This window comes from Chlorocebus sabaeus, chromosome X (genome assembly GCF_047675955.1).
Source record: "Chlorocebus sabaeus isolate Y175 chromosome X, mChlSab1.0.hap1, whole genome shotgun sequence".
Classification (NCBI taxonomy): domain Eukaryota; kingdom Metazoa; phylum Chordata; class Mammalia; order Primates; family Cercopithecidae; genus Chlorocebus; species Chlorocebus sabaeus.
The window spans coordinates 133,081,500-133,106,194 of NC_132933.1; the positions used below are offsets into that span (position 1 = coordinate 133,081,500).

At 43.2% G+C, this 24,695-nt stretch overlaps 1 protein-coding gene across 4 annotated transcripts in view; it reads left to right on the plus strand.

Annotated features, from left to right (window-relative positions):
• Positions 1-24,695, plus strand: part of SH3KBP1 (SH3 domain containing kinase binding protein 1) — a 355,677-nt gene that overhangs the window by 74,805 nt on the left and 256,177 nt on the right. The window contains exon 1 of one of the 4 annotated variants that reach the window (XM_007991228.3): positions 12,194-12,334. The exons of the other annotated variants lie outside the window; for them this stretch is intronic. Coding sequence (XP_007989419.1) covers positions 12,284-12,334 — 51 coding nt within the window. The 5' untranslated portion in view covers positions 12,194-12,283. Of the gene's footprint in view, positions 1-12,193; positions 12,335-24,695 lie in introns of those variants that run through there. 4 annotated transcript variants of the gene reach the window in all.

Here is a 24,695-nt window from a genome sequence, read left to right on the forward strand (position 1 = left end):
GCACTAACACACCTGGCTAATTTTTGTATTGTTTGTAGAGACAAGGTTTCACCATGTTGCCCAAGCTAGTCTTGAATTCCTGAGCTCAGGTGATCCGCCCACCTTGTCTTCCCAATGCGCTGGGATCACAGGTGTGAGCCACAGTGCCCAGCGCCAGCTGTTTTTTTTTTTTTTTTTTTTTTTTTTTTTTTTTTTTTTGTAGAGACACGGTCTCACTATGTTGCCCAGGCTGGTCTCAAACTCCTGGGCTCAAGCAATCCTCCTGCCTTGGCCTCCCAATGTGCTGGGATTACAGGTGTGAGCCACTATGTCGGCCAAGTTCTTTCTTGAAGGAGCATATGGGCAGTACATCTCTAGGGCTACCCAGAAGACATTTTGTTTCACCTTAGCTTCTTAACTCACAAGGGGATTTGAAATAGTATATTGCCCCACTCCCAGGCTAAGGGGTAAATTTCATCATCTTTATGACACTGAGGAAGATGAGATAAATTATTGAGGAGAGTTCAGGGAGAGTGAAGGTGAAGATGTGAAAGTCTCTTTAATGTGTAGTCACAACATGTACTAGCACAAAAGTCACACAAACACCCAGTTATTTGTGGGATGAGGTGTATGAAGTCAGCCCATTTTTGCTCTTAGCTGCCTGTTTTGCTCGTCATGAAGGAACAAGCTTTTCATTATTGTCGTACTTCCTCTGGGACCACCAAGATTTTCTCATGAAGACTAACAAAGATGATATCATGTGTCTGGGAGTCAGGGTGAAAAGCAAAGTGGGTTTGCCTGAGTTTGTAAGCTGAGAAGTTGTTCGAGTCAAACCACATCCTGCCCTGGGTTTCTAGAGGAAGGTGGTCCCAGATGGAGACCCAGAGCTGGAGGAACCGTGCCAACGCTTTCCTAAGAGACGTGCTCGGTTCCCAGGAGGTGTGGCGGAGGCCCTGGTGACTATGTCCTCTTTACACTGAAGTTTTCTTCTAGGGAGGCCACAACTCACTGGTTGCCAGTAAAGGTTGTGAAGTTGGTTCCAGTTCCAGTTGTGGCTGTGCTGTGAACCAGCTGTGCGACTGGTGGCCATGCTGAAGTTCTTGGGGTTGTACTTTTCCTGGCTGTCAAATGAAGCCATGGTCAAGATCTGAGATAGCTAGTGCAGGTAGCTAGTATCGGTGCAGTGGGGCCAAGTCAAAACCAAAGAGGAACTGTTTTGCATATCATGGAAGAAAAAGTAAATTAACATTAAAACCATATTTAAAATATTTATTAGATGTACATTTTAGTTGTGATTATACTACAACATAATTGGAATTGATGAAGTATTAACATGTGAACATATTCTTAGCAAAGCTGGACATGTTTGGAGAGTACCTTGTCAAGAGTGTGATGCCTGCTGCCGAAGGCTTTGGTCCAGTGGGATCTGCTTTCTGACCAGATAAGATTTTGTCTTGGAGACAACATCCAAAATCAATAGGCTGACAGATTATTGGCAAAAGATACGTTGCAGCTGTTTAAAACTATAAACGCTATCAGGTTCTAACTGCTAAGCCTGTAGTCATACTGTAATATTGGGACCCTTATGGCCACAGATAGGAAAGGAACAGGATGGTAGCTGTCGTTCTGTAATTGCTGTTTAACAGCCTGGCTTATATTGATGATTCAATCTTTGTTTTTCTTCTTGCTTCCACAATTCAATCCTTATTTCTCTCAGCTGCAAAATCATGAGTGTGTGCACAAGTTTTTTTCTCCCCCAGTCTTGAAACTGGAATAATTGCCAATCTGCCTATTAAAAAAATACATCTGCCCTATGAAAGTAGTTTCAGCTACTCTGTGTTAAATGAATGATTACAACATTAGGCTCTGGTGGCACGTAATACTAATGCTGAAACACTTGAATATGGAGGTTCGTGTGGTTTCATATGTTGAGAAATCACTTCTTTGTGCTTATTGACATTTTTCCAAGGACTGCTCTGTTATTTGGTTTAAAATGTCACATGACAGCTGATCTCTTCGGTGCATATAATCCATGCAATTATAGTGTGAGCTTCTGCTGTCGGTGGTGGTTAAAAATCCATATACCTCGCGCCTTTTTTAGCCTCTGATTTTTTTTTTTATTCAATTTAACTCATCCTTTTATTTTAAAACTTGAATTTGAATGAGTTCCATTAACAGATATTTTAAGGTGACAATCAAGTCTAGGGCGCTGCCAGCTTGAAGCTGAACACAGTCCCTAGCCCTCAAGCTGGATGTGAGATCTAATTTCGGGCATGTTGCAATGCAGAGATGTAGCTGATTTGTAAACAGCCCTTGTGACAACGTAACACAGTTGACAAGTGATGGTCCTCAGGCAGGGTGAAGTGTGTTATCTAGCTGTCTGAGTGATCACCCTGATTGCAGTTCCACCTGGGGTGCATCTCACAGAGCCACACATGATCATTAAAGCCACAGATTCATCATTGGTAGATTCAGCCCATTTTAGTCTCATTACAGACAAATTTAGTCCTGACTTCATTCATTATAATGAAAGTCACACGAAGATTCACTTTACTATAAACTATATTCTTTTTCCCTTTTAAATGGAACTTACAAGTTAATGTTAAAGCATAAAAGTACTTGCAAGTCACTTGCTTTGCTAATGAGAATGCATGCAAATGTGGTGCATGTGTGCTTTTCCTGGACTCAGCCCTGTGACCTATCCCTGTGTCTGTCCTGATGGCAGGGATTGGCAGATGATTTATGTTGGCCCATCTCTTCCCAGAGTGGCTAGAATGGTCTTACGGACATAGAAGGACATGTTAAATATTCATCTGGTTTAATTGAATTTAATACACAATCCTTAAGATTAATCTGCAGTTCTGGAGTTATTAAACGGCTCACTTTTTAGTAGCATATCATTTATTTGCTATTATCTAAGATAGTGAATTATTTAAGTAAAAAGGGAATGTTCTTTCCATGAGGTAGATCTTACCAAGCTGCTGCTGCTTTCATTTACAGGCAATTACCAATTATATTAAATTAGGAATGTGGGTAAAAGGAAGCGTGGCAGTCTGAAGGTTTAAGATGTTTGATTACTAGGTGTTGCATAATATACCACAATCTGGGATCTGGCACTTGCTGGTTGACCTATGGTCTGCTGGCACATCCTTTATTAATTTTCATTTTCCATGAATATTAATGATGGTTGGGTATCAGTTTAAAGAATAATGAATCAATTAACATGTAATTTTCATATACTTTGATTTATAAACATGCACATTTTGAGATACATTTGTTCTCTTTGAGAACACTAATTTTTCCATTTCAGTTTCTCCTTTTCCTTCTTTGATACTGACTTTTTTTTTTTTTTTTTTTTTTGAGACAGAGTCTTGCTCTGTTGCCAGGCTGGAGTGCAGTGGTGTGATCTTGGCTCACTGCAACCTCCACCTCCCGGGTTCAAGTGATTCTCCTGCCTCAGCCTCCCAAGTAGCTGGGATTACAGGCGCACGCCACCACACCCAGCTATTTTTTTGTATTTTAGTAGAGACAGGGTTTTACCATGTTGGCCAGGATGGTCTCGATCTCCTGACCTCGTGATCCACCTGCCTCGGCCTCCCAAAGTGTGGGGATTACAGGCGTGAGCCACCGTGCCTGGCTGATACTGACATTTAATGGTGTGTTGGAGTGATTTATATTTTTTCAGGACAGTTTCTGAAGTGTTGCCAAAAATGCTGGTTGTATTTTAAAATTCAGGTGATTTCTGTAAATTATTGAACAAGAACCAAGTGCTATACACATACGTAAGTCTATTTATATTATAGCACTATTTTCTACCATGACCACCTACAACTTAATTTTAGAATTTGAAATGTTACTAAACTATGAAAATATAAAAGAGCATATAACCAACATCTAGGTACCCACTACCTAGTTCTATCAAATGTTGCCATTTTGTCATACTTACTTCTGATCCTTAAAAAAAATAAATAAGTAGACTTCTGGTTTCAACTCAGAGATGTAGAGAGCTGCAAAGATGTCCCTCCCACGCTTCCAAGAAAAAATCTGGACAGATTGGAAATTAACAGAGAACTGAGTTTGCAGAGCAAACGACCATTTCAAAATCTGGAAAGAGGTGCCTTCTGAGACACAGGACAGGACCTGAGCATTTGTTTACAGGAGCAGAAGCCACCATACCCCATAGAAGTAGGTAGGAAGATTAAGCTAGAAAATTTGACAAATTGCTGGAGGCTGAGTGTGGGCTAACTTGAGAGTGTGAAGTCTTGAGGGCAGCAGTTGTGGGGGAGGGGGTCCTATGCCTTTGCAGGCTTTTCTTCTAGGAACCCCATTTGGCTCTAACTGGGAGGGTGAGGGAAAATTCAGAGAAAACTCATGGTGCTGGCTCAGGAACCACTGAGCAATCTACTTAGACCCTTCTCCTTTAAGGAGCAAGAGGCTTATTCTGCAGAGGAAGGCTATGGTCTGAGGGCCCTGGTGAATTAACCATTGCAGCTGGGGGATGGAGCGCCCCTCCAGCCCCTTCCCCATCCCATCTCACCTAAAAAAAAGGTCTTTAAGCAGGAGGTAGACTGAGAACATTGGTGATACCTGCTACAGCTGGGGGTATGGGGTGGGAGGAGCTCTATCTCTAGGGCAAATACATTGTGAAGCTTACACCTTCAAGACACAGGCCCACCGTGTGTACTTTAGAGACTGAGGCTTGGAATATCAGAGAACTTCCCTTCTTCCCTCACCCCATCCGCAGGCTAGCAAGCCCCCAGGAATAACAACAGTGGGTTACAGTGGGGAGAACTGCAAGAGACAGGCTTACACTGGGAACAGCATAAAGGAAAGCCCCAAAGCCAAGAGAGGGGACAAAAAAGGTCACTAGAGGAATTTGAAGTTTCTCATGTTCATAGGAACAACAAACCTCAAGGCAGCTCAACTCCTGACTAGATTAATATCAATTCCACACTAAGGGCTCATTTACCTCAGTATCTGCTACCCTCTACGAAATGTCTGGCTTTCAACCAAAAATTACAAGGCATGCCAAAAGGCAGGTAAAAGCAGTCTGAAGAGACAAAGCACTCGGTAGAACCAAATGCAAATACGATATAGCTGCTGCAACGATCAAAACTCACATGTATCTTACCTAGCTCTGTCCACTGAGTGCCCTTTCTGTGACAGGTGCCATTTTAGGAGCCATTTCAGAATGAGCTTAACAAGGTCTGAGCTTTTAGAGAGCTTACACTCCAACAGAGGACAGAGGGCTTAACCACAGACAAGTGAAGAGATAATTATAGATAGTGAAACATGCCATAAGAAACAACAGGAGAGGAAAAGGCTAGAGTGGCTGGTGGCGTGTGTGGGCTGTTTCAGGTGAGGAGAAGTTGGAGCCTACATGTGAATGATGAGGAAGCGGCCCCTGCCATTACTAAGAGCCATCCAAGCAGAGAACAAGAAGTGTAATTGCCCGGAAGTGTGAACAAGGTTGGATCCTCCCTCGGTCTATACTGTTGCCTTGGAAGGTAAAAGTGCTATGGGCATGGTGCTGATTACAGCAAGCTTTACAATTGTGTTGCTGTCATGGCCAACCTCTAGGGATAAAGGGGTGGGTGGGTTTTCTTTAAACATGTGTAAGAATTACCTGTCTTCCTCCATTTTGAGGGACAAGGAGAATCTATTAGACCTTCTTTGTAACCACTTCAGGACCTGGTACAGGGTGAAAAGGAATGTGAATTTGCAATTGTGAGTAGATACTTCATCATTTATCCAGTACAACTGTTTTGTTCTTCTTTGTACTAACTCAGCTACTCCTTACCCTCCATCCTTTTGCCCCAAGTAGTGATTATTCCTATGTTACAGATGGGAAAACTGAAGCTCAGAGAGGTTGCCTGACTTGATGAAGATTGCAGATCTATTAGGGTCAACCCAGTTATTTGAACTCTGGCAGCCTGACTTCCCAGGATTGTGTTGTAAGAACTAATTAGAAGGACGGGTATTCTTAAAAGTGGAGCCTCTGATGAAAAAGAAAACCAAAAACCAAACATAGTTGTTAAATTCACATAGTAACTCAGTTTGTGTGAAAACATTGGCTGCTGAAAGTGCCTAAGAAAATGGATTTAGTAAATGCATGTTGAACGATCACTTGTTCGTTTTTCAGGAGTGCTTAAGATAGATGAAAATGGGTAAATAGTTGAAACATCCCAATTTTCGCTGTGTCTTACCACTATGAATGCTATTGTATAGTATTAATACCGTGAGGGCAATGTTGTCTGACACTTCCCTACCTGGAATATTCTGGAAATCACTTTTTATGCTCTCAATAACTATTAAGTAATTGGTACCAGTCTACTGGGTTGTTTTGTTTTGATTTTGAGATGGAGTCTTGCTCTGTTGCCCAGGCTGGAGTGCAGTGGTGTGAACTCGGCTCAATGCAACCTCCGCTTCCCTGGTTCAAGTGATTCTCCTGCCTCAGCCTCCCAAGTTGCTGGAATTACAGGTGCGCACCACCATGCCCAGCTAATTTTTGTTAAAAATTTTAGTAGAGACAGGGTTTCACCATGTTGACCAGGCTGGTCTCGAACTCCTGACCTCAAGTGATCCACCCGCCTCGGCCTCTCAAAGTGCTGGGATTACGGGCATGAACCACTGGGCCTGGCCCAGTCTACTGTTTTGTAGACTGCATTTTTCACTTGCTCAAATGCTTTTCATACTTTTTCTATAGTAATTATTTTTTGAGAAGATATGAGACATAATATAAATGAACCACATTAAGTACATGACTGAAGAGGGAGACTGTTACGTTGGATTAAGAAGGTGCTTATATCCATTGGTTTTTGTTTTTCACCATTAGGGGAAGAAAAACACTTTCCCGAGTACCTTTCTTGATACACCAAAAGGTTGCTGGTATTTGGTAATGATATATTCATTGAGGGAAATACCAGGTGAATGGAGAGTTCTTCAACCATTAGCCAGCAATAACTGAACACCCACTGTGTGCATAGTTCCTTTATCTGTACCATTCATGGGACTGCATATTAGATGAGGAAAACAGCAAATCTTTATATAGCACTTCCCACAGACCAGAGACGTTAAGTAAGTTGCCCAAGGGAGCACAGATTGTAAATGGCAGGTCTGGACTTGGGCCGGTGGGTGGCTTAACTCCGGAGTCTGTGTTCTCTCACCCCTAATTGTACTACGGTACAGCATTGTCTGGGTGGCCTTGGCTATGTTCACAAACCTCAAACCAGACGGTAATTAGCATGAGGGGCACCCAAATCTGTCAGGTTCGGAGAACCTGCTGGGAGTCTTGGCTGAGCTCTGTGATAGGATACTGCGAGTTTTTTTTTTTTTTTTTAAATATGCAGCCACGTCTCGATTGAAACCACAACTTCCTGTGAATGCCTTATGATGTTATTTGAACAAGGGAAATAAGCACATGAATCTTTAAAAAGTTTCAAGTATATTGATTTTTAAGAATGGATGCAATTAGTAGTTCTCATTAGCTCCAGGAATTATTTATCTTGGAATGCTTTGGTTCCACATAAAGCCCTTTAACGCTAAAAGATTTTGCAGGTTCTGCTGCTTTGACTAGAGTTGATTTCAACTGGCAGCTTTAAACATGCGCAGTAATGCAAGTGCGGATGCTGCCAGCACAAATGGAACAATGTATTGCTTTAATTTAAAAAGCAGGCTGTGTCTCATTTTTTACTCCCTTTACATTTAATCTGACTAGTCATATTTTCTAGGAAGATGGTGAGGGTGAGAGCAGGATTTGACCCTGTCGTTCGTCAATAAAGATCCTGGAAAAAACTGGAATGTGAATTTTGATTGTGCCCTCCCACTTTTCCGTCTCCCATTTGTAAAGGGGAAACAAACAAAAAACAAAAACCCTAGAAGATTCTGAGTCCAGACGACAGTATAGCCTCAGGCTGCCTAAACTCAGATGTGCCCTTCTTCCTAGGATCTTGTTAAAAGGCAGATTGTGATGGCAGCGGGGGGCTGGGGGGCTGGGGGGCAGGGTTTGGGCTGGGGGCGGGTAGGTTTGGGGAAGCTGAGATTCTGCAGTTCTAAGAAGCTCCCAGTTGATCCTCCTTTTAGTAGCAAGCATTTCTGACACTTTAGACCTAGATGTCTGTCTTCTGGCTGGGTGGATCACCTGGGGGAGTTTAAACAACAGTTTCTCAGGGCCACACCAGACCTATTGAATTAGATCTCTGCAGGGGTGAAACCAGCAGGTATATGGGGGGGGAAAGAAAAAAGCTAGAGAAATCGTTTGATAATAAATCTGCCAGCTTTGTTTATTGGGGATGGGGGAGTAATGACAGCTTTGAAAACTTCACTGTTGGAATCAGATTGAGATGTTTAAAGATAAGCTTTTTGACATCCTAAGGGCTTCCACTTTGACCAAAACTACATGAGCTATCTTAGCAGCCCCCCATCTTGGAAGGGAACTCACTAGTTCTTTATGTGTCCAAACTGACTTAAATCAGAGAGCGTGGAGAAAAAAAAAAAAAAAAAGAGTACTTAATGGTTAGCTTGCTGACCTGCCTAGCATTAGATAATGTCTGTGAAGGCCCCTGGAGTGCGTCCAGGGAAGCCGGGGCCCAAATATGGAAAAGAGAAGTCATGATTATGAGGTAGGACTTGCAATTACCATCGTGAATATTTGAAGTGTTATTTCAGCTCTTTCCTACGCTCCCGTGTTTGGGGTTTCATTTCTTTTCTTTTCTTTTGAGATGGAGTCTTACTCTGTCACCCAGGCTGGAGTGCAGTGGCGCGATCTCAGCTTACTGCAACCTCTGCCTCCCAGGTTCAACTGATTCTCCTGCCTCAGCCTCCCGAGTAGCTGGGATTACAGGCACCTGCCACCATGCCCGGCTAATTTTTTGTATTTTTAGTAGAGATGGGGTTTCACCACGTTAGCCAGGATGGTCTCGATCTCCTGACCTTGTGATCCGCCCGCCTCAGCCTCCCAAAGTGCTGGGATTACAGGCGTGAGCCACCGTGCCCAGCCTGGGGTTTCATTTCTAGCAGTGTGTGGGGAGCCAGGACCAGCTAGAAAGAAGGGCCAGGGGATGTCTTTGTTGTGATGAAGCAGATTCCACCATGGAGTTTTGCCGCTTTCACAGTATGATTTTATTTTATTTTATTTTATTTTATTTTATTTTAATAACTGAGACACCTCAGCAAGTGTCTTCTTAACATTTCGTAAATCCTACTATTAATCTTTTCCCCTGAGGTCAAGCAGGAAGATAAGACACCAGGTGGAGACTTAGCTTCTGCTCTCCTCAAGCTATTGTGTCTCTCTTTTTAACTTGGAGTCTTTCTTCAAAACCAAGCGTTTCCTAATGTTGCATGTGTGACTTTTCTTAGCTCCTTATGTAAGGGGCTGGGTGCGGTGGCCTATGCCTGTAATTCCAGTGCTTTGGGAGGTCAAGGTGGGAGGATCACTTGAGGCCAGGGGTTAGAGAACAACCTGGCCAACATAACGAGACCTTGTCTCTACAATAAATTTAAAAATTAGCCAGGCATGGTGGTGTGTGCCTATAGTCACCGCTACTTGGGAGGCTAAGGTTGGGGAGGATTGCCTGAGCCCAGGAGTTAGAGACCAGCCTGGACAACATAGTGAGACAATGTCTCTAAAATAAATAAGGGAAACCTCACAATCAGAAAAATAAAAAAAGTTGGACATTCCCTGTCTTACTTTTCTGAAGCTTCTACAGTGAGAGATGTTGTGCATTGTCACCATGAACTTCTGTGTCAGGGAGGGTTGGAGTGGAGAAGCAGAGCGCTAAGCATGATCTGGATAAGGGATTTCCTGCCCGTTGTGGATGCTGCCAGTGCAAGCTGCCTCCTGTGTCCTGTGCTGAGCCTGAAGCCGCTGGAGGAAGGTGGGTGTGGATGAGAGCAAGGACTCCTGGAACCTGCCTCTGGCTCTCACGCCTCCAACCTCAATGATACAGTGCCCTGTAGAGAGATTGGTGCCCTTCCCGAAAGAGAAAGATTAGCTCAGTCTAGTGGGCATCTGTTGAGTGTCTGCTGTGTCTTGAGAGCTGTTCTGGGCCCCGGGGGAGAGCGTGAGGGGAGAGACTGACCTGGAAACACACTTTTCCAAGCCACTGTGGTGCGTGCCCAGTATGCTAAGGGAGCACAAAGGGAGGGGGACCTAAGAGCCTGGGACAGGAGAGGAAGGAATTTGATCAGGTGAAGAGGATGGACCAGAGCCCAGAGTGAGTGAGAAAGAGGGTGTAGTGTGAGTGTGAACAGAGGCCTACAGCTTGATGAGTACCTAGAAATAAGCCTTGCCAGAGTAAAATGGGAAGCGAGGCCAGAAGGTGAGAGGGATCTTGCATACCATTGTAAGGAACTTGGACTTTTGGGGTAATTGGGAACCACTGAGGCAGGATTCTAAGCAGGGGTGTGCCACACCGTCACATGTGGATGGTGGAAAGTTCCTTCAATCTGTGACCTCTCCTGAGTGAGCACCTGCTCCCAGGCAAGGATTTTATTTTTATTCTTACTCTTGGCTACCCAGTTACTGCTCAGCCTGTTCCTCCCAGCACACTTGAGATTGCATGGAACAGAAAGCTGTCTGGGACTGCCTTAAACACAGACATTTGTTATTTCGCATAATTGGGAGGCTAGAGGTAGGGTGGACCCCAGGGGCAGTGTGATCAGCTGCTCAGTGTGACATCAGAAACCCGTGTTCTTGCTGTCTCTTCCCCCACCGTGGTGTTCTGGCAGTAGCTTCACCTAAGGGCTGGCTTCCCTGTGGTGGTCAGACGGTTGTAGAATGGCATCCATCTGCAGTGGGGGGCCCTTTGCTTCCTTGCTCACAGCCTGTATGTAGGAGGAGTTATTTCTTGCAGTCTGATTGGGTGAGCTTTGTTCCCACTGCCCACCCTGAAGCAATGTTTGGTTTAGAATTAATTAGGTTGTCCTTCCTAGAGCTGGAAATGGGCTCCATGGGGGAATGGATGGGCACCTGTGACCAGGAGTGGGCTCTGCTGGGGAAGAAGGAAGGGAGCCTACTCTACTGGGTAGGCAACCAGCAGTGCTCGCTGAGGGTTACTGACCAACCACATTGGATTGTTTGTTTCCTTTCACTTGGGGGCCTTTTTTATGTTAAACACAAGCAAGGTGATCCTCTGATTTTGAACTTGTTATCTGGGGGAAGGTAGACCAATCTGCTGAGTGACAGCAGATTTGATCGTTGATCTCTACAGGCTTGAGAGTAATAGCACGTGAGTATTTTTGAAGCTGACCCTAGCTTTACATCTCTGAAAAGTATCAGTTCAGATCTCACCAATTCAGGAGGTTCTCATAATTTGGTCAAGGAGTTCACTGAAGTTTACCTTTGAACAGTTTTATAGTGAGGGTAATATTGGTGATGGTGGTAATACTAACATATGTGAGAAGCAAATGACTTGAGTAACATTGGAAAACCTGTTTGCTTTAGGATAGAAATATCTAAATATACGACTAGTAGTAAATAGTAGAAATCATTTCTATCTAGTTGTTAAGTTAGTCCCTTGGAATCTCTCCTTGGGGAAAAAATAAAATCCTGCTCTGAATATGTCAGTATTTGAATTACTGTATGAACTTGAAATTAACAAAAATGAACTTTTTTTCTAGTACAGTTCATGCGTCACTGAGCCAAATAGACATTCTGCCAGTTATTTGGACTTTATTAAATTTTACTTTAGTACTTATATGTAATAAAAAATCAAGGTAAGCCTCTGCTTTGCAAAGTCATTTATTTGATTAGGAGCTGTATTTTAGAGTGCATTTTCAGGGCGAAGTTTGTCCACATGTAAGTAATGAGCGTTTGCTGGTGCAGCTCTTAATGGTGAGAACGGATGTTGAGGAAAGCAAACACCATATGCCCTTTGTTTCCCGTGCATGTCCTCTTCTGGAGGCCTGGGTGGAGTGTTTCAGCTGTCTCAAATAATCTCCATTTTGCTGTTACTGCAGACTCTGCGGTTCTCCAGCTCTCTCCTCTCTGATGTTAATTATAACTTCTTCCTAATTAGGTGGCTCTTCCTCCTCCTCAGTCATACAGGTTCCACACTCTCAAGTGCCAGAGGTTGGATTACTTTTCACTTGATTTGTGACAGAAATAAGTGCAAAGAATTACAAAAAAACCCCACCAGTGTGAGTGTATAGTGGGAGGGGCAGGCGAGTTGGGTACGGGACAGGATGCTTAGAATAATTTTGCTGCCAAGTGAATCAGAGAGACTTGCAGTTCTCGGAGAGCACAGAACTTACTCCTGCCCAGAGTTCAGACACAGCCAGAAATTACCATTTCATACTTCACAGAATGGAGGTTTCAGCAGCCAAAGCCCCAAGTGCCGCAGACTTGTCTGAGATTGTAAGTAGGCCATACATCTGTTTTGATTGTTACGATGTCTGCATCTTTTGTAGCCTGTTGCCCGACTACTTTGTAGGCCAGGAGGGAGGCATGATGGGGAATTTGGTCTCAGGTCAGTCCTTCCAAGATGGTGACCAACATTGTTTTCTACTTGGCCCCAGGTCTCAGTTTTCTGGTTTGTAGCCGAAGGGTATTTCTTTCACTAAGCCCTTGTCTGTGAGAGAAGTGGATTCTTTTGGCTGAGTTCCTTTTGTAGTGGCATTTATAAAGATTTTGAACAGCTCTGTCATCTGGTTTGGTGGCTCTTTCCTTCTCTGATCACTATAGACAGCCAGGTGAGTTTTCTCCAGGGGATGCTGCACACAGGCAGCTGCATGCAGCCAAACCCCCTGCAGGCATCCATTTATGCAGTGAAGTACCCCTCTCAGGGGTTGGGAGCAGGTAACATTTCCAATGCAGCTGGCAGTTTTGAGAATCTGGGAGGAAGCCAGGTGTGGAATTTAGCTTTCCCGTAGTGTGAAGAAATAAAGGGAGTGGGGGTAAGAATGAGATGGGAGACAGGAGGGAAAGTCAGCTTGGGGTCAGTCAAGAGCACTGTCCTGTTGCCAGATGCCAATGGAGGTGTCGGGACAGGTTCAGTTCCCCGCTCAGCTAACTGTGCAGCCATGGGCTGCTAACCAAGATCTCTCCGAGTCTTACTTTTCTCATCTGAGAATCTCCATCCTACCACCTCACAGGATTACTGGATTGTTTGAAGTAATGAATGTAAAGGCACCCGGTGCTTGGTTGCCATCCTTCTCCTTTTCCGTGGCACTCTATGCCATAAATGCAAACAGTGTGCTGGGCTCTATGAGATGCCACCAGTGTTGCTGTCCTGGCTTGTTTCAGGGCAGCTTTTGTGGCCACCAAGTTCTCATGGTCAGTGTCATAGGTTTGATCTTGGGGTCGACCAATTGGCCTTACTTAAGTACATAGCCCCAGGTTGCCCTTTTAGTCATGGCCAAGTACCCGCCTCCCAAAACAAGGTCCTGAGGAAAGGGTATGAGTGAGTCATGGTTATGTCTCATAGATAACGTTTAAGTTTAAAGATGATGGGAACTGGGGACCCAAGTTAGGAGGCTGTGTTACAGGTCCTTGGGGAGAGTGGTAATTCAAAAGACCCCTTTCCCATCCAGCTTTGAGTTTCCAACTTATTAAAACCTATATTCAGCCAGAGCAAGGGAGAAGGAAAACAAAAGGTAAACCTTGGCCAGGCACAATGATTTATGCCTGTAATTCTGGCACTTTGGGAGGCCGAGGCAGGAGGATTGCTTGAGCCTAGGAGTTCGAGACCAGCCTGGGCAACATGGTGAGACCCTGTCTCTACTTAAAAAAAAAAAAAAAAATTAGCCAGGAATGGTGACACACGCCTGTAGTCCCCGCTACTCAGAAGGCTGAGGCTGAAGGATTGACTGAGCCTGGGAGGTCGAGGCAGCAGTGAACCATGATCAGGCTACTGCACTCCAGCCTGGGTGACAGGAGTGAGACCCTGTGTCAAAAAAAAATGAAAATAAAAATTAACCTTGACTGAAAACTGCTGAGCAATCATCTGAATTCTGATTCAGAAGTACGTGTAGGAGACCGTCATGGTACTTTTCCATTGTGTTATTTCATTTAATGTGTTTATGAATTTAGGCAGCCACCATGCACGTCGGTCAAGCCCCAGTTGCCTTTCGTGTGAGTGTGTGTGTGTGTGTGTGTGTGTGTGTGTTTAGGGCACTTTCTAGAGCCTGCTCTGTTAATGAACTGTACTATGTGCTTTATATTTGCTGTGAGTTAATTGCTGATGATAGTGTTCCCTTGCCAGTCACAAGTTCTCCCACCCCTTTCCCCCATTTAATTCCTTGTATTTCATCTCATCCATAGGCTCAAGTTGTTTGTCTTTGACTGGCAAGACTCCTCAATAATTGTGTATCAGTGATCTCTGACACAGTGCTAACTTTTATCACTGATTACAGAGAGACATTGTATAAATCATCAGGACAGTTTGTTTTGCGTATGATGATTTAAGAGCATCTCTTAATCAACATCAAAGTAATGTATCAGAGTGCCAACCTTCAGTACTTTTCTGTTGCTTTTCGTTGAAATCCACTTTCTTTTCTGTGGTCTACTGGGCCTTGTATGATCTGGCTTTGCCTACCTTTTCAGCCTCATCGGGGTCATCTTCCCACTCAGCCACTGCCTTCTACCGTATCGAGTTCTTGCCTGTCTGAGCACTGTCTCTGGGTCCGGGCACTTGCAATTCTCACTGCTGGGAATGCCCCTTTTCTTCTTTTTTGGCTCCTTGCTTGGCTGGCCCTTTCTCTTCTTTCAGGTACCACTCTACGTAGCCCTCCAGGGCCATCTTGTCTCAAGGGCCAGCCTCCATCTTGAGTTTCCTTTCTCCATTCCCATCACATCACCACATTTATTTCCTTTACAGTCCTTATATCATGGCCTGTAAATATTTTGTTAACTCGTTGATGTACTTGGTATTTGATGTCTCTCCCACCAGAATTTTAGCTCCATGAGGGCAGGGGCCTTGTCTGTCTTATCCCTACCATATCCCCAGCTCTTAACTTGATTCTAGATGCATAGAAAATGCTCAACAGATATTTGTTGAATGAATAGTTGCTTTGGATAATTAACACGGTGAATGACTTTTAAGTAGTTTGTGACTGCAAGCTGATAGAGCCAGTCCCATCTTTTATGTGGCTGGACCCCTCTCCATCTGCATCCATCACTGCTCTGGCACTTTGGGAGCATTTCAGACCCCAGGGCACTGTTTCCCTCTCTTGGCCAGCCCCTGGCTGGTGTCTGGGATAACCCTCTGTTTTAAGCATCATTTTTGTTCTCAAAATGAAAACCACCTGTCTTCAAAGTGATTTGCTTAAAATAAATGCTTTATTTATTTACCGAGACCTTCTTCCCTTTCTGCCTTTCTCCACCTCCTGCCAAGAATAACGTGAAAAACCCCATTATCTTGGAAAGTGGTTTTCCCTCTGGTTAGAATCCAAAGCCAGATGACTTACCACCAAATGTGCTGGGGTAATAGCTTTCCCCTGCCCTGCTGCTCTCAGTTGTTAGTGAGGTCTTGGCCTTGGCACTTCCCTTCTTTGTATATTTCCTTGAAACTTCCTTCCTACAGGTAAAGAAGCTAGCCCAAGGTACCACCTAAATGGCAGTGAGGGTAGGGCCCTTGTCTAAGTAGCACTCTGTGGCAGACTGTTTGCCAGCTCGCTGACACCTTACACCAATTCCAGGGAGCTGACAGTTTTTTACCCCCATTTTAGAGATAGCAAAATGGAGGCTCACTGAGGTTAGGTGACTTGTTCTTAAGCACATAGGTTGCAACCAGCCAAGATCAGAAACCAGGCTTGTCTGACTCCCAAATTCATCTTTTATTTGTTGATGTACTCAGGGTCTCCCAGGACTTTATCGACCAAGTTCTGCAGTTAAAAAAAAAATCTGGCAACCTGGTCCACGGTACACATCCATGTAACTGCAGTAAGTTTCCTGAAACAGTAGCTGCCTTCACCGTGTGTGATGCCCTCTTGTATTCTCCATTTCATTCAACAAATGCTTGTCAGGACCTTCTAAACTGATTACGTGGCCCACCGATTGGTGGCAATCCATTTGAAAACAGTTTGAGGGACATAGTGTAGGTGAGGTGTAAACTATGCTTAGTTTATATAGAGGTTTACATGGTGTAAGCTATTAAAAAGAATTTTTATGGCAATATAATATACATATATAAACTGCACGTGAGGGTACAGCTGTTGAATTTTCACAAACTAAGCATGTCTGCATAACTAGCACCAGACCAAAACACACGCCATTGATTTAAGCTTCTTTGAATCAAGACAGAGGCATGGAGTACAACAGAAACTGATAGCCCCTGAGTTTGTTGTGAATTACGCACATACAGCTTACTCCATAGGCAGACTCTTTTTGGAGGTCCATAGCTTGCCTTTCCAGTGATGGGGCCTGGCTGGCGTTTGTTTGAGGATCTAACAATCACCGAAGGAGTCGAATGTGGCTTCTGTACTGGCCTCAGAAATTAGCACAAAAGGAGGGCTGACTGAGAATGTGCCTGGTAAAATGTGAACTTAGAGGAAGAAGAAAGGGCAAGGCCCCGTAGTTGAGTACAGAAACGTTAGGGTGTGAGAATTTGTGGTCATAGTAATTGAGACCAATTTTGCTGAAATGGAGGGCGGCAAAAGGAGGAAGGAAAAGGAATTTGTGATTACAGCAGCAAGCCCCTAGAGGTTAATGAATGTCTCTATAAAATAAGGAATATCTACCTCTCACGGCGAGTGTTGACTTATTAGAGAAAATTGTTTTAGTATACTGAACTAAAATGCTTAATTCTTGGCAAAAGATATAGATGCATCTCCTTGCAAAAGCAAGCTAAAGCAACTTTGCTTTCATAATGTATGGGTTCTGTAAAGCTGTCTTGGTGGACACTTTACAGTGTAATTCATCATAATGGAGTGTGCATAAAAATGAAAGGGAGCGAATATCATAACATGCCTTGAAGCATTGAGTGCTAGGTTACAAAGGGCATTAATTAATACAACTTTATGGGATTCATTTATAGCTCACTTTTAGTCAAACTGAAATAGCTTTCCTGAATCAGGGACTTTGGGATAATAATAAATCCTTTTGTCTTTGTTGATCAGATAAGCTCTTATTCACTGACTTCCTATTACTTTCTTGGCACCCAGAGTCATGCCTGAGCACTGAGAACTTGCTGAATGATTAGAAGGAGTAAGGACCAAAAAAAAAATCATAGCTAGCGTTTAATGAGTGTATACTGTGTGCTTTGCCTCTTTTATCTGATTAAGTCATCACTTCAAGCCTGTGAGGCAGGCGCTGTTATCATTTTCCTCTTTATTTATTTTTCTATTTATTGAGACAGGATCTCACTCTGTCACCCACGCTGGAGTGCAGTGGTACAATCACAGCTCACTGCAGCCTTGACCTCCTGGGCTCAAGTGATTTTCCCACCTCTCAGCCTCCTGAGTAGCTGGGACTATAGGTGCACACCAAAATTCCTGGCTGATTTTTTTTTTTTTTTTTTTTTTTTTTTTTTTGTGGAGACAGGGTTTCACCGTGTTGCCCAGGCTGGTCTTGAACTCCTGGACTCAGTGATCTGCCTGCCTGGGCCTCCCAGAGTGTTGGGATTATAGGTGTGAGCCACCATGCCCAGCATTATCCCTTCTTTTAGAGCCACCTTATATCCTCTGCTTGCCTGGGGACGGTTCTGGTGTATGCCTGTTGTCCTCACATTAACATTGACATCACCTGCTTTCATTCTCAGATGTCCTGGTCGGATGATAAACCATTTCAGTCTGAAATGTTCTGGTTTGGATAGACAGATGAGGAAACTGAGACACAGAGAAGCCACATCACTTTCCATGCTCACCAATCTAGTAAGATGTAAAGGTGGAATTCTTTCCTGAGAGTCTGATTCCAGGTCATGTTGTCTGATCACTAAGTTCTGGTGCTTCACAATTTAAGCCAAGGGAGATATAATATAGAAAAACCACTCTTTATGTTTTTCAGCTTCAGTATTTAGTAAAAATCACTGCCAAGTTAGCATCTGAAGTAGGTTAATGTGACTCAGGACAGTGGGAATGTGCTAGGTAAAGACTCATTGAAACCCTAAGTGTGTGTTCATTAGTAAACCTGGACAACTAGTACCCTAGAATGATAATAGCATTCACATGTGCATGGTGCTTTATCATTTACAAAACCTCTTCTCCCATATTATTGTGTTGAAGCTTCTTGTGCACTCAGAGGTGGGAGATGGATGGCCAGTGGTGGGATTCTCAGTTTACAGAGGAGGATGGGGTAATCAGCAGGTTGGTACAGTTGCCTGCCTGAGGCTTCACGGCTAGAAAAGAGGGAGATCCAGGATTCAACCCAGGTATTCTGCCTTGGTGATCAGTGCATTCCACTCTACCACAGGTGCCTTTTAGTCATATATATATATATATATATATATATATATATATATATATATATATTTTTTTTTTTTTTTTTTTTTTCTCTCAAGACAATGTCTTGCTCTGTCACCTAGGCCGGAATGCAGTGGCGTGATCACAACTCACTGTAGCCTCGACCTCCCAGGCTCAAACAGTCCTCCCACCTCAGCCTCCCAAATAGCTGGGATTACAGGTGTGCAACCATTATGCCTGGCTATTTTTTTTTTTTAAGAGATGGGGTCCCACTATATTGCTCAGGCTGGTCTAGAATTCCTGGGCTAAAGTAATCCTCCTGCCTCGGCCTCCCAAAGTGCTGGGATTACAGGCGTGAGCCACCTATGCCTGGCCCAGACGTTCTTATACAGCCATTTGAGGGTGCTGTTTATGAAGGGTTAGGGAGTCACATGAAGACTCATTTACCCAGAGTTTCTCAGCTTTGGCACTGTTGACATTTTGAGCCAGTTAAGCCTGTTGTGGGGGCTGTCCTGTGTGTTGTAGGATGTTTAGGAGCATCTCTGGGGTCTACTCACTAGATGCCAATAGCACAGTTGCCCCACCCACCCACCAGATCCCTCCAAGACAACAAAGAAAAGTGTCTCCAGACATTACCAAATGTCCCTTGTGGGGGCACGATTGCCTTTGGTTAGGAACCACTGGCCTAACATAATAGTCACATTTAAAAGAGGGAAGGACGACCTTGAAAATGTTAGACCTGTCTTCTTCCCCTTTCTCTAGTTTCTAAAGCATCAGAAAAACAGTTGACAGACCTGCAAAGGGGCAAAAGAGAGAGAGAACAAGCAACATGTTTCATGTTGAGTTCTCTTCCATGGAAGAGCATTGTGTCTGCCAAAGGATAAGATAGCCAACATTTTTTAAGTTAAAAATCACACAGTTAAAAATGTTTTGATAGAAAAGTTAGAATAGAGATCAGCCAAAATATACACATACAGAATCTCCTGTAATCTTACTGCCGAGAAAACTGTGGTTCATATTTTGGTCTATTTCCTTCTAACCTTTTCCAGCATGCGTATACAAGTATATATTAAAAAAAAATTTTCCAAATAGAGCCATGCCAAAAGCTGTTATAAACAGCTTTTTAATTTAAATGTGCCACAAGTATCTTTCCATATCTATGATACAGAGTTACTAAGTTTTGTAGTATTTTGTTGTATGGCTAGCGTATAATTTATTCACTTAGTCTCCTGTTGTGTACATTTGGTTTGTTTCTAATTTGGTTTTTGCTATTAACATGCAAAACCATGGTGAGTATCCATGTGCATACTTACGCCCTTCCCAGCTTGTTTTTTTTTTTTTCCTTTCGGAAGTTACCATCACTGTAATTTTTAGTATCCATTGAGCAAGATACTGAATTCATAATGTTCTGGATTGTATTTTAATTATGTTACATACCTTTACCCCTCAAAATTATGGAAATGTATTGATTAAAAATGTGTTTACATGCTAGGCTTGCAGAATGGGGTGTGGAAAGTTCTTTGGTTTTCTGATTGAACGATGACTAATAAGAAACCATTTAGGTTTTGTGCCTTGTTCATGAAGCCCACTCTTAACTGTGTCAGGCTACTTCCTGAGTAGGAATCAGCCCAGTGAAGGTTGCTTAACCCTCCCTTAAGATTCTGTTCACTGCTGAAAGAAATTCAAGGCTATATGCTCATGAATTCTCATTGCTCATGGATTTTTCTTCTATGTGTTTTAAATTATAAACTCACGGAAAAGACATTCGGATGGTAGAGACGAGCGTAAAGTTTCCTATTTCACTCCCCTCCCCCTTGGGTTTTTGTTTTTTTCTTCATTCTCTAGGATTTTTGTATGCTTATACAAATATTGAAATACAAAAAAAATTAAAAGCCACAAATTGGGCAACAGAATGCAATGTATGAGCCAAGCAGCTTTTTTCCACTTAATGCATCTTTCTGTATCAGCACCTTATTGTGTTTAATTGGTGCCCTATTTGGAGTTGTTTTCAGCTTCTCCTGCAACAAGTCACCTTTTATTATGAGTCTATCCATGGGATACATGCTTAGCAGTGGAGTTGTTGGGTTAAGAGTTTATGCCCTTATGGTTTTGATAGATATTGCTAAATTGCCCTTCTACCAGCAGTATATAGCTTGACTTGTTTCTCTCAGGCATTTTTTTCATGCCTGGCATAAATTATTGAATAATAAACTGGGAACACAAAGGTAGAACCTCATCTATAGGAAGGGGCATAGTTGGTTAGGAGACCACGTCTTCCCTAATGACCAATATGAGGATTGGTTTTCAGCCTTGAGAATACTCAGAGGGAAGTGTATTTACTGGTTTTCTCCTGGGCTTGGCCTGAAACTGGCTTTTACTTTTTTCAACCATGGAGTAAGAATATGCATATAAAGTTGGGAGACAATACCCATCGAATATGCATGTAAAGTTGGGAGACAATACCCATCGAATATCTGGGAATATTCGATGACATGCCTCAATTAGAATTGAGGTAGTTAGAAATGGACCCTCATTACTAAAGAGGTTGTGACATGTAAATATCAGTGGGTCTCTGAAATAGAAGCATAGGTCATTTGGCATTTGGTACAGTGTATCAAATGGAACATAATATAATAAACGTAAATGTAACATGTTATAATCATGTTACAATCGTTACTACCACTCTTATCTCTTCGATGAAGTCTTTTCTGATATTTCTTCATTCCCCATCTTCTCCCACTCCATGATGACATTTTTTCACACTGTCCTTTAAAAAATATAGCTGGTTCTGCATTTTGGGCTTTTAATTGTTTTGTTATCTTGGATCAGATATGTATCCCTAATCAAATTTTAACCAACACTTGGTTTCTAATCCTCTTCACTCTGGCTGGGTGTTTGGAACATAAATATTTTGATTGGTTGCCCACTCTAGAATTCTTCTGATTTTGTGGGGTCCCTGTGCTTAGTAAAGGAGGGCTCTCTCCTGGACATCTCCCCCTTGTAGGTCCACAGAATGGTACTCATAAAGGACTCTGTCATCTCAGTCTTCAGAGTGCTGCTTTCCTGCCTAGGGAAGGGCACAGCAGGGTGTCAACTTTTATATGATTTGGTATCTGAAGCAGCAGAGGATGGCAGATATTTGAAGATGCTTCTGTGAACCCTGGTGGGTACAGCAGCTGCCAGAGCCCAGGTAACCATGTGAAGGGCTCATGTTTTCTGAAATGTCAGGGCTTTCTGATGGGCACTTTTTAGGGTATTCTTGGCCACAATTTTTTTTTGAGTCAGCCTGAAGTGTCCTGAAAGGTGGAAGCTAAAGTCCATGTAGGTTTGGCCTCAGGCTGGGCCCCTTAGAGGAGGTGGGGCAGCTTTCCTCTCCCTTCTCCTTGCGCCCCGAGGGCTGACACTGTGCCTTGGGGACTCTCCCTGGCATTTCCCAGGGGATGACCTGGAGAGAGTCTTAAAAAGTCTTAAAAAAAAAACAAGCCAAAATGCTGTTATTTATTTTTCTTATGGTTCAGATAATATATTTTCTTTTATAGCAAATGAAGAGGGCTTTTGGGGGGCAGGCAGTGTGATCTGAGGAAAAGGACCTCTGGGATCAAATAGTTCTGGGTTGGAATGTGGGCTCTGTGGCCTTTTCCCTAAAGGGCTGTTATGGGCCAAATTTTGTCCCTAACCCCCCTGTACCTCATAATGTGACTGTGTTTGGAGATAGGTCCCTTAAAGAGGTGATTAAGTTAAAATGAGGCCATTAGGGTGGGCCTTAATCCAGTCTGACTGGCGTCCTCATAAGAAGAGATTAGGGCACACAGAAAGATACCAGGGGCGCGGACGCACAGAGGAAAGACCATGTGAGGACACAGTGAGCAGGTGGCCATCTGCAAGCCAAGGAGAGGGGCCCCAGGAGAAACAGTGTACCTTGATTCCAGCCTCCAGAGCTGTGAGGTAATGAATTTCTATTTCTTAAGCCCCCCTAGTCTGTGGTAATTTGTTATGGCAACCCAAGCTGACTAAGGTGGGGGCTTTTAGCAAGTCAAGTCCCCTGATTTTGCTTTCCTAAAGAGGGACCACAACACCCTGAGTTGACATGAAGAGTGGACACAGTGCCTGGCTTCTAGGAGGTACTCTCAAATGGCAGTGGTGGTGGTGACCATAATCATTTAATAATATGATAATAGAAATCACCACCCCCTTCTCTCACCCAAGTTTTCTGACCCCGTCTGGTTTGAGGTTTTTCTTTTTCTTTCTTTCTTTATTTGTATATATTTTTTGAGATGGAGCCTTGCTCTATCACCCAGGCTAAAGTGCAGTGGCACAGTCTCGGCTCACTGCAACCTCTACCTCCTGGGTTCAAGCAATTCTTCTGCCTCAGCCTCCCAAGTAGCTGGGATTACAGGCATGCGCCACCATGCCCGGCTAATTTTTGTATTTTTAGTAGAGACCTGGTTTCGCCATGTTGTCCAGGATGATCTCGAACTCCTGACCTTGTAATCCACCCACCTCGGCCTCCCAAAGTGCTGGGATTACAGGTGTGAGCCACCGTGCCTGGCCTCTTTAGTTTTTTAACTTTCCTTTTAAGTCCTTTTCAAAGAGGCTTGCAAAGAACTCATATGATCGGAGATGGGTACTTTATAGGTTGAGTGAAGTATTTTCTTTTGAGTAACTCTTTTCATCCTTTTCATCTGTTAACATATTGGAGGTCCAGGTAAAATTGTATTTAGAACAAGGATTCTGCTGCTAAAACAGATTCAAAGTGACTTTTGGTGTGGTGTGCATATTTACTGTACCTGACACCCATTGTATTAGTTTGCTTGTGCTGCTGTGACAAAGTAACACATGCTGTGAGTGGCTTAATCAATGGAAATTTATTGTCTGGCAGTTCTGGAGGCTGGAATTCAGAGATCAAAGTGTGGGCAGGATTGGCTCCTTCTGAGGGTCATGACGGAGAATCTGCTCCGTGCCTCTCCCCTTGCTTCTGGTGGTTTGCTGACAATCTTTGGGTTGTAGACACATCACCCCAGTCTCTGTCTTCATCTTCACATGGCATTCTGTTCTCCCTGTGTGCAAATCTCTGATTCAAAGTTCTTCATTTTTTTTTTTTTTTTTTGGAGATAGGATCTTGCTTTGTTGCTCAGGCTGGAGTACCCTGGCATGATCATGGCTCACTGCAGCCTCCATCTTCTGGGCTCAAGTGATCCTCCCACCTTGGCCTCCCAAAGTGCTGGGATTACAGGCATGAGCTACGTCGCCCACCCAAAGTTCTCCTTTTATAAGGATACCAGTCATATTGGATTAGCGGCCACCCAATGACCTAATTTTAACTTGATCATCTGCAAAGACCCTATTTCTAAATAATGTCATATTCGTGGATACTGGGGATAAGGACTTCCATATCTTTTGGGGAGATACAATTCAACTCATAACACAAATTATATTGGAACCCTATTTACCATCTGTACACCTCTGCCTGTGGCCGGCAGCTTCCCAGGAGAAGTCCCCCTGCCTGATCTGCTGTTCCTGTTTGCCATGCAGATTTCAGCTAAGAAGTCACCTGCTAGAGAGGCCTTCCCTGGCCACCCTCAATATAGAGTGATTGAATGAATGAAAAAGATTGCAGAGTAAAATTAAAATGTGATTGAGAATTATGCTGAGCATAATTTACCCTTAAAAGTGTGAGAGAACTCTCCACCCCACATCAATGTTACTTGTAACTTTTTTGTATATGTTGGCTGTGTCCCCACCACAGATGCTATTTAAATATCATTTTGTGCTTTTGAATTGAGATGTCGGGCACCTTCTAAATGTCATGATGTTTCCTATTCTGTGTGCAGAGCGTGCCAAGAGGATTCAATTTGTTGGATTTAGTTTTTTTTTTTTGCAATGAATCACTATTTGATTATGATTTTACAACAATTCACAGAATCAAGCTGGCTAGACCCCTTCTCTGAAGGACATCTCAGGTCCAGAGAACCTGTGAATCATGAATAAGGGAAACATTTACTAATGCTAGTTAATTATCAGTGTTTGTTAAATATGTTCTCCTTGCTGAAACTGCTAGGGGCTGTGCAGAATACAGAAATAGAATAGGCAATAGCTGTGGCCTCCAGGAACACACAATTCACATCAAACAGCCAAAAAAATATATAATACATGCAAAGTTGTGTGAGAATGTGTAGTACAGAAATTAAGAAGAAGTGCTTGTTGTGGACCAGAATGATCAAGGCAGGCTTTGTTGAGGAACTTAGCTAGGCTTGGGCTGTGCCTTAAAGAGTTGGAGATCCCAGGAGAGGAGAGAGAATACCAGCTCAAGACAATATTAACATAATATCATTAAGCTGTATAATAGTCACAGTATATTTTGTACTACCAGGTTTTAATAA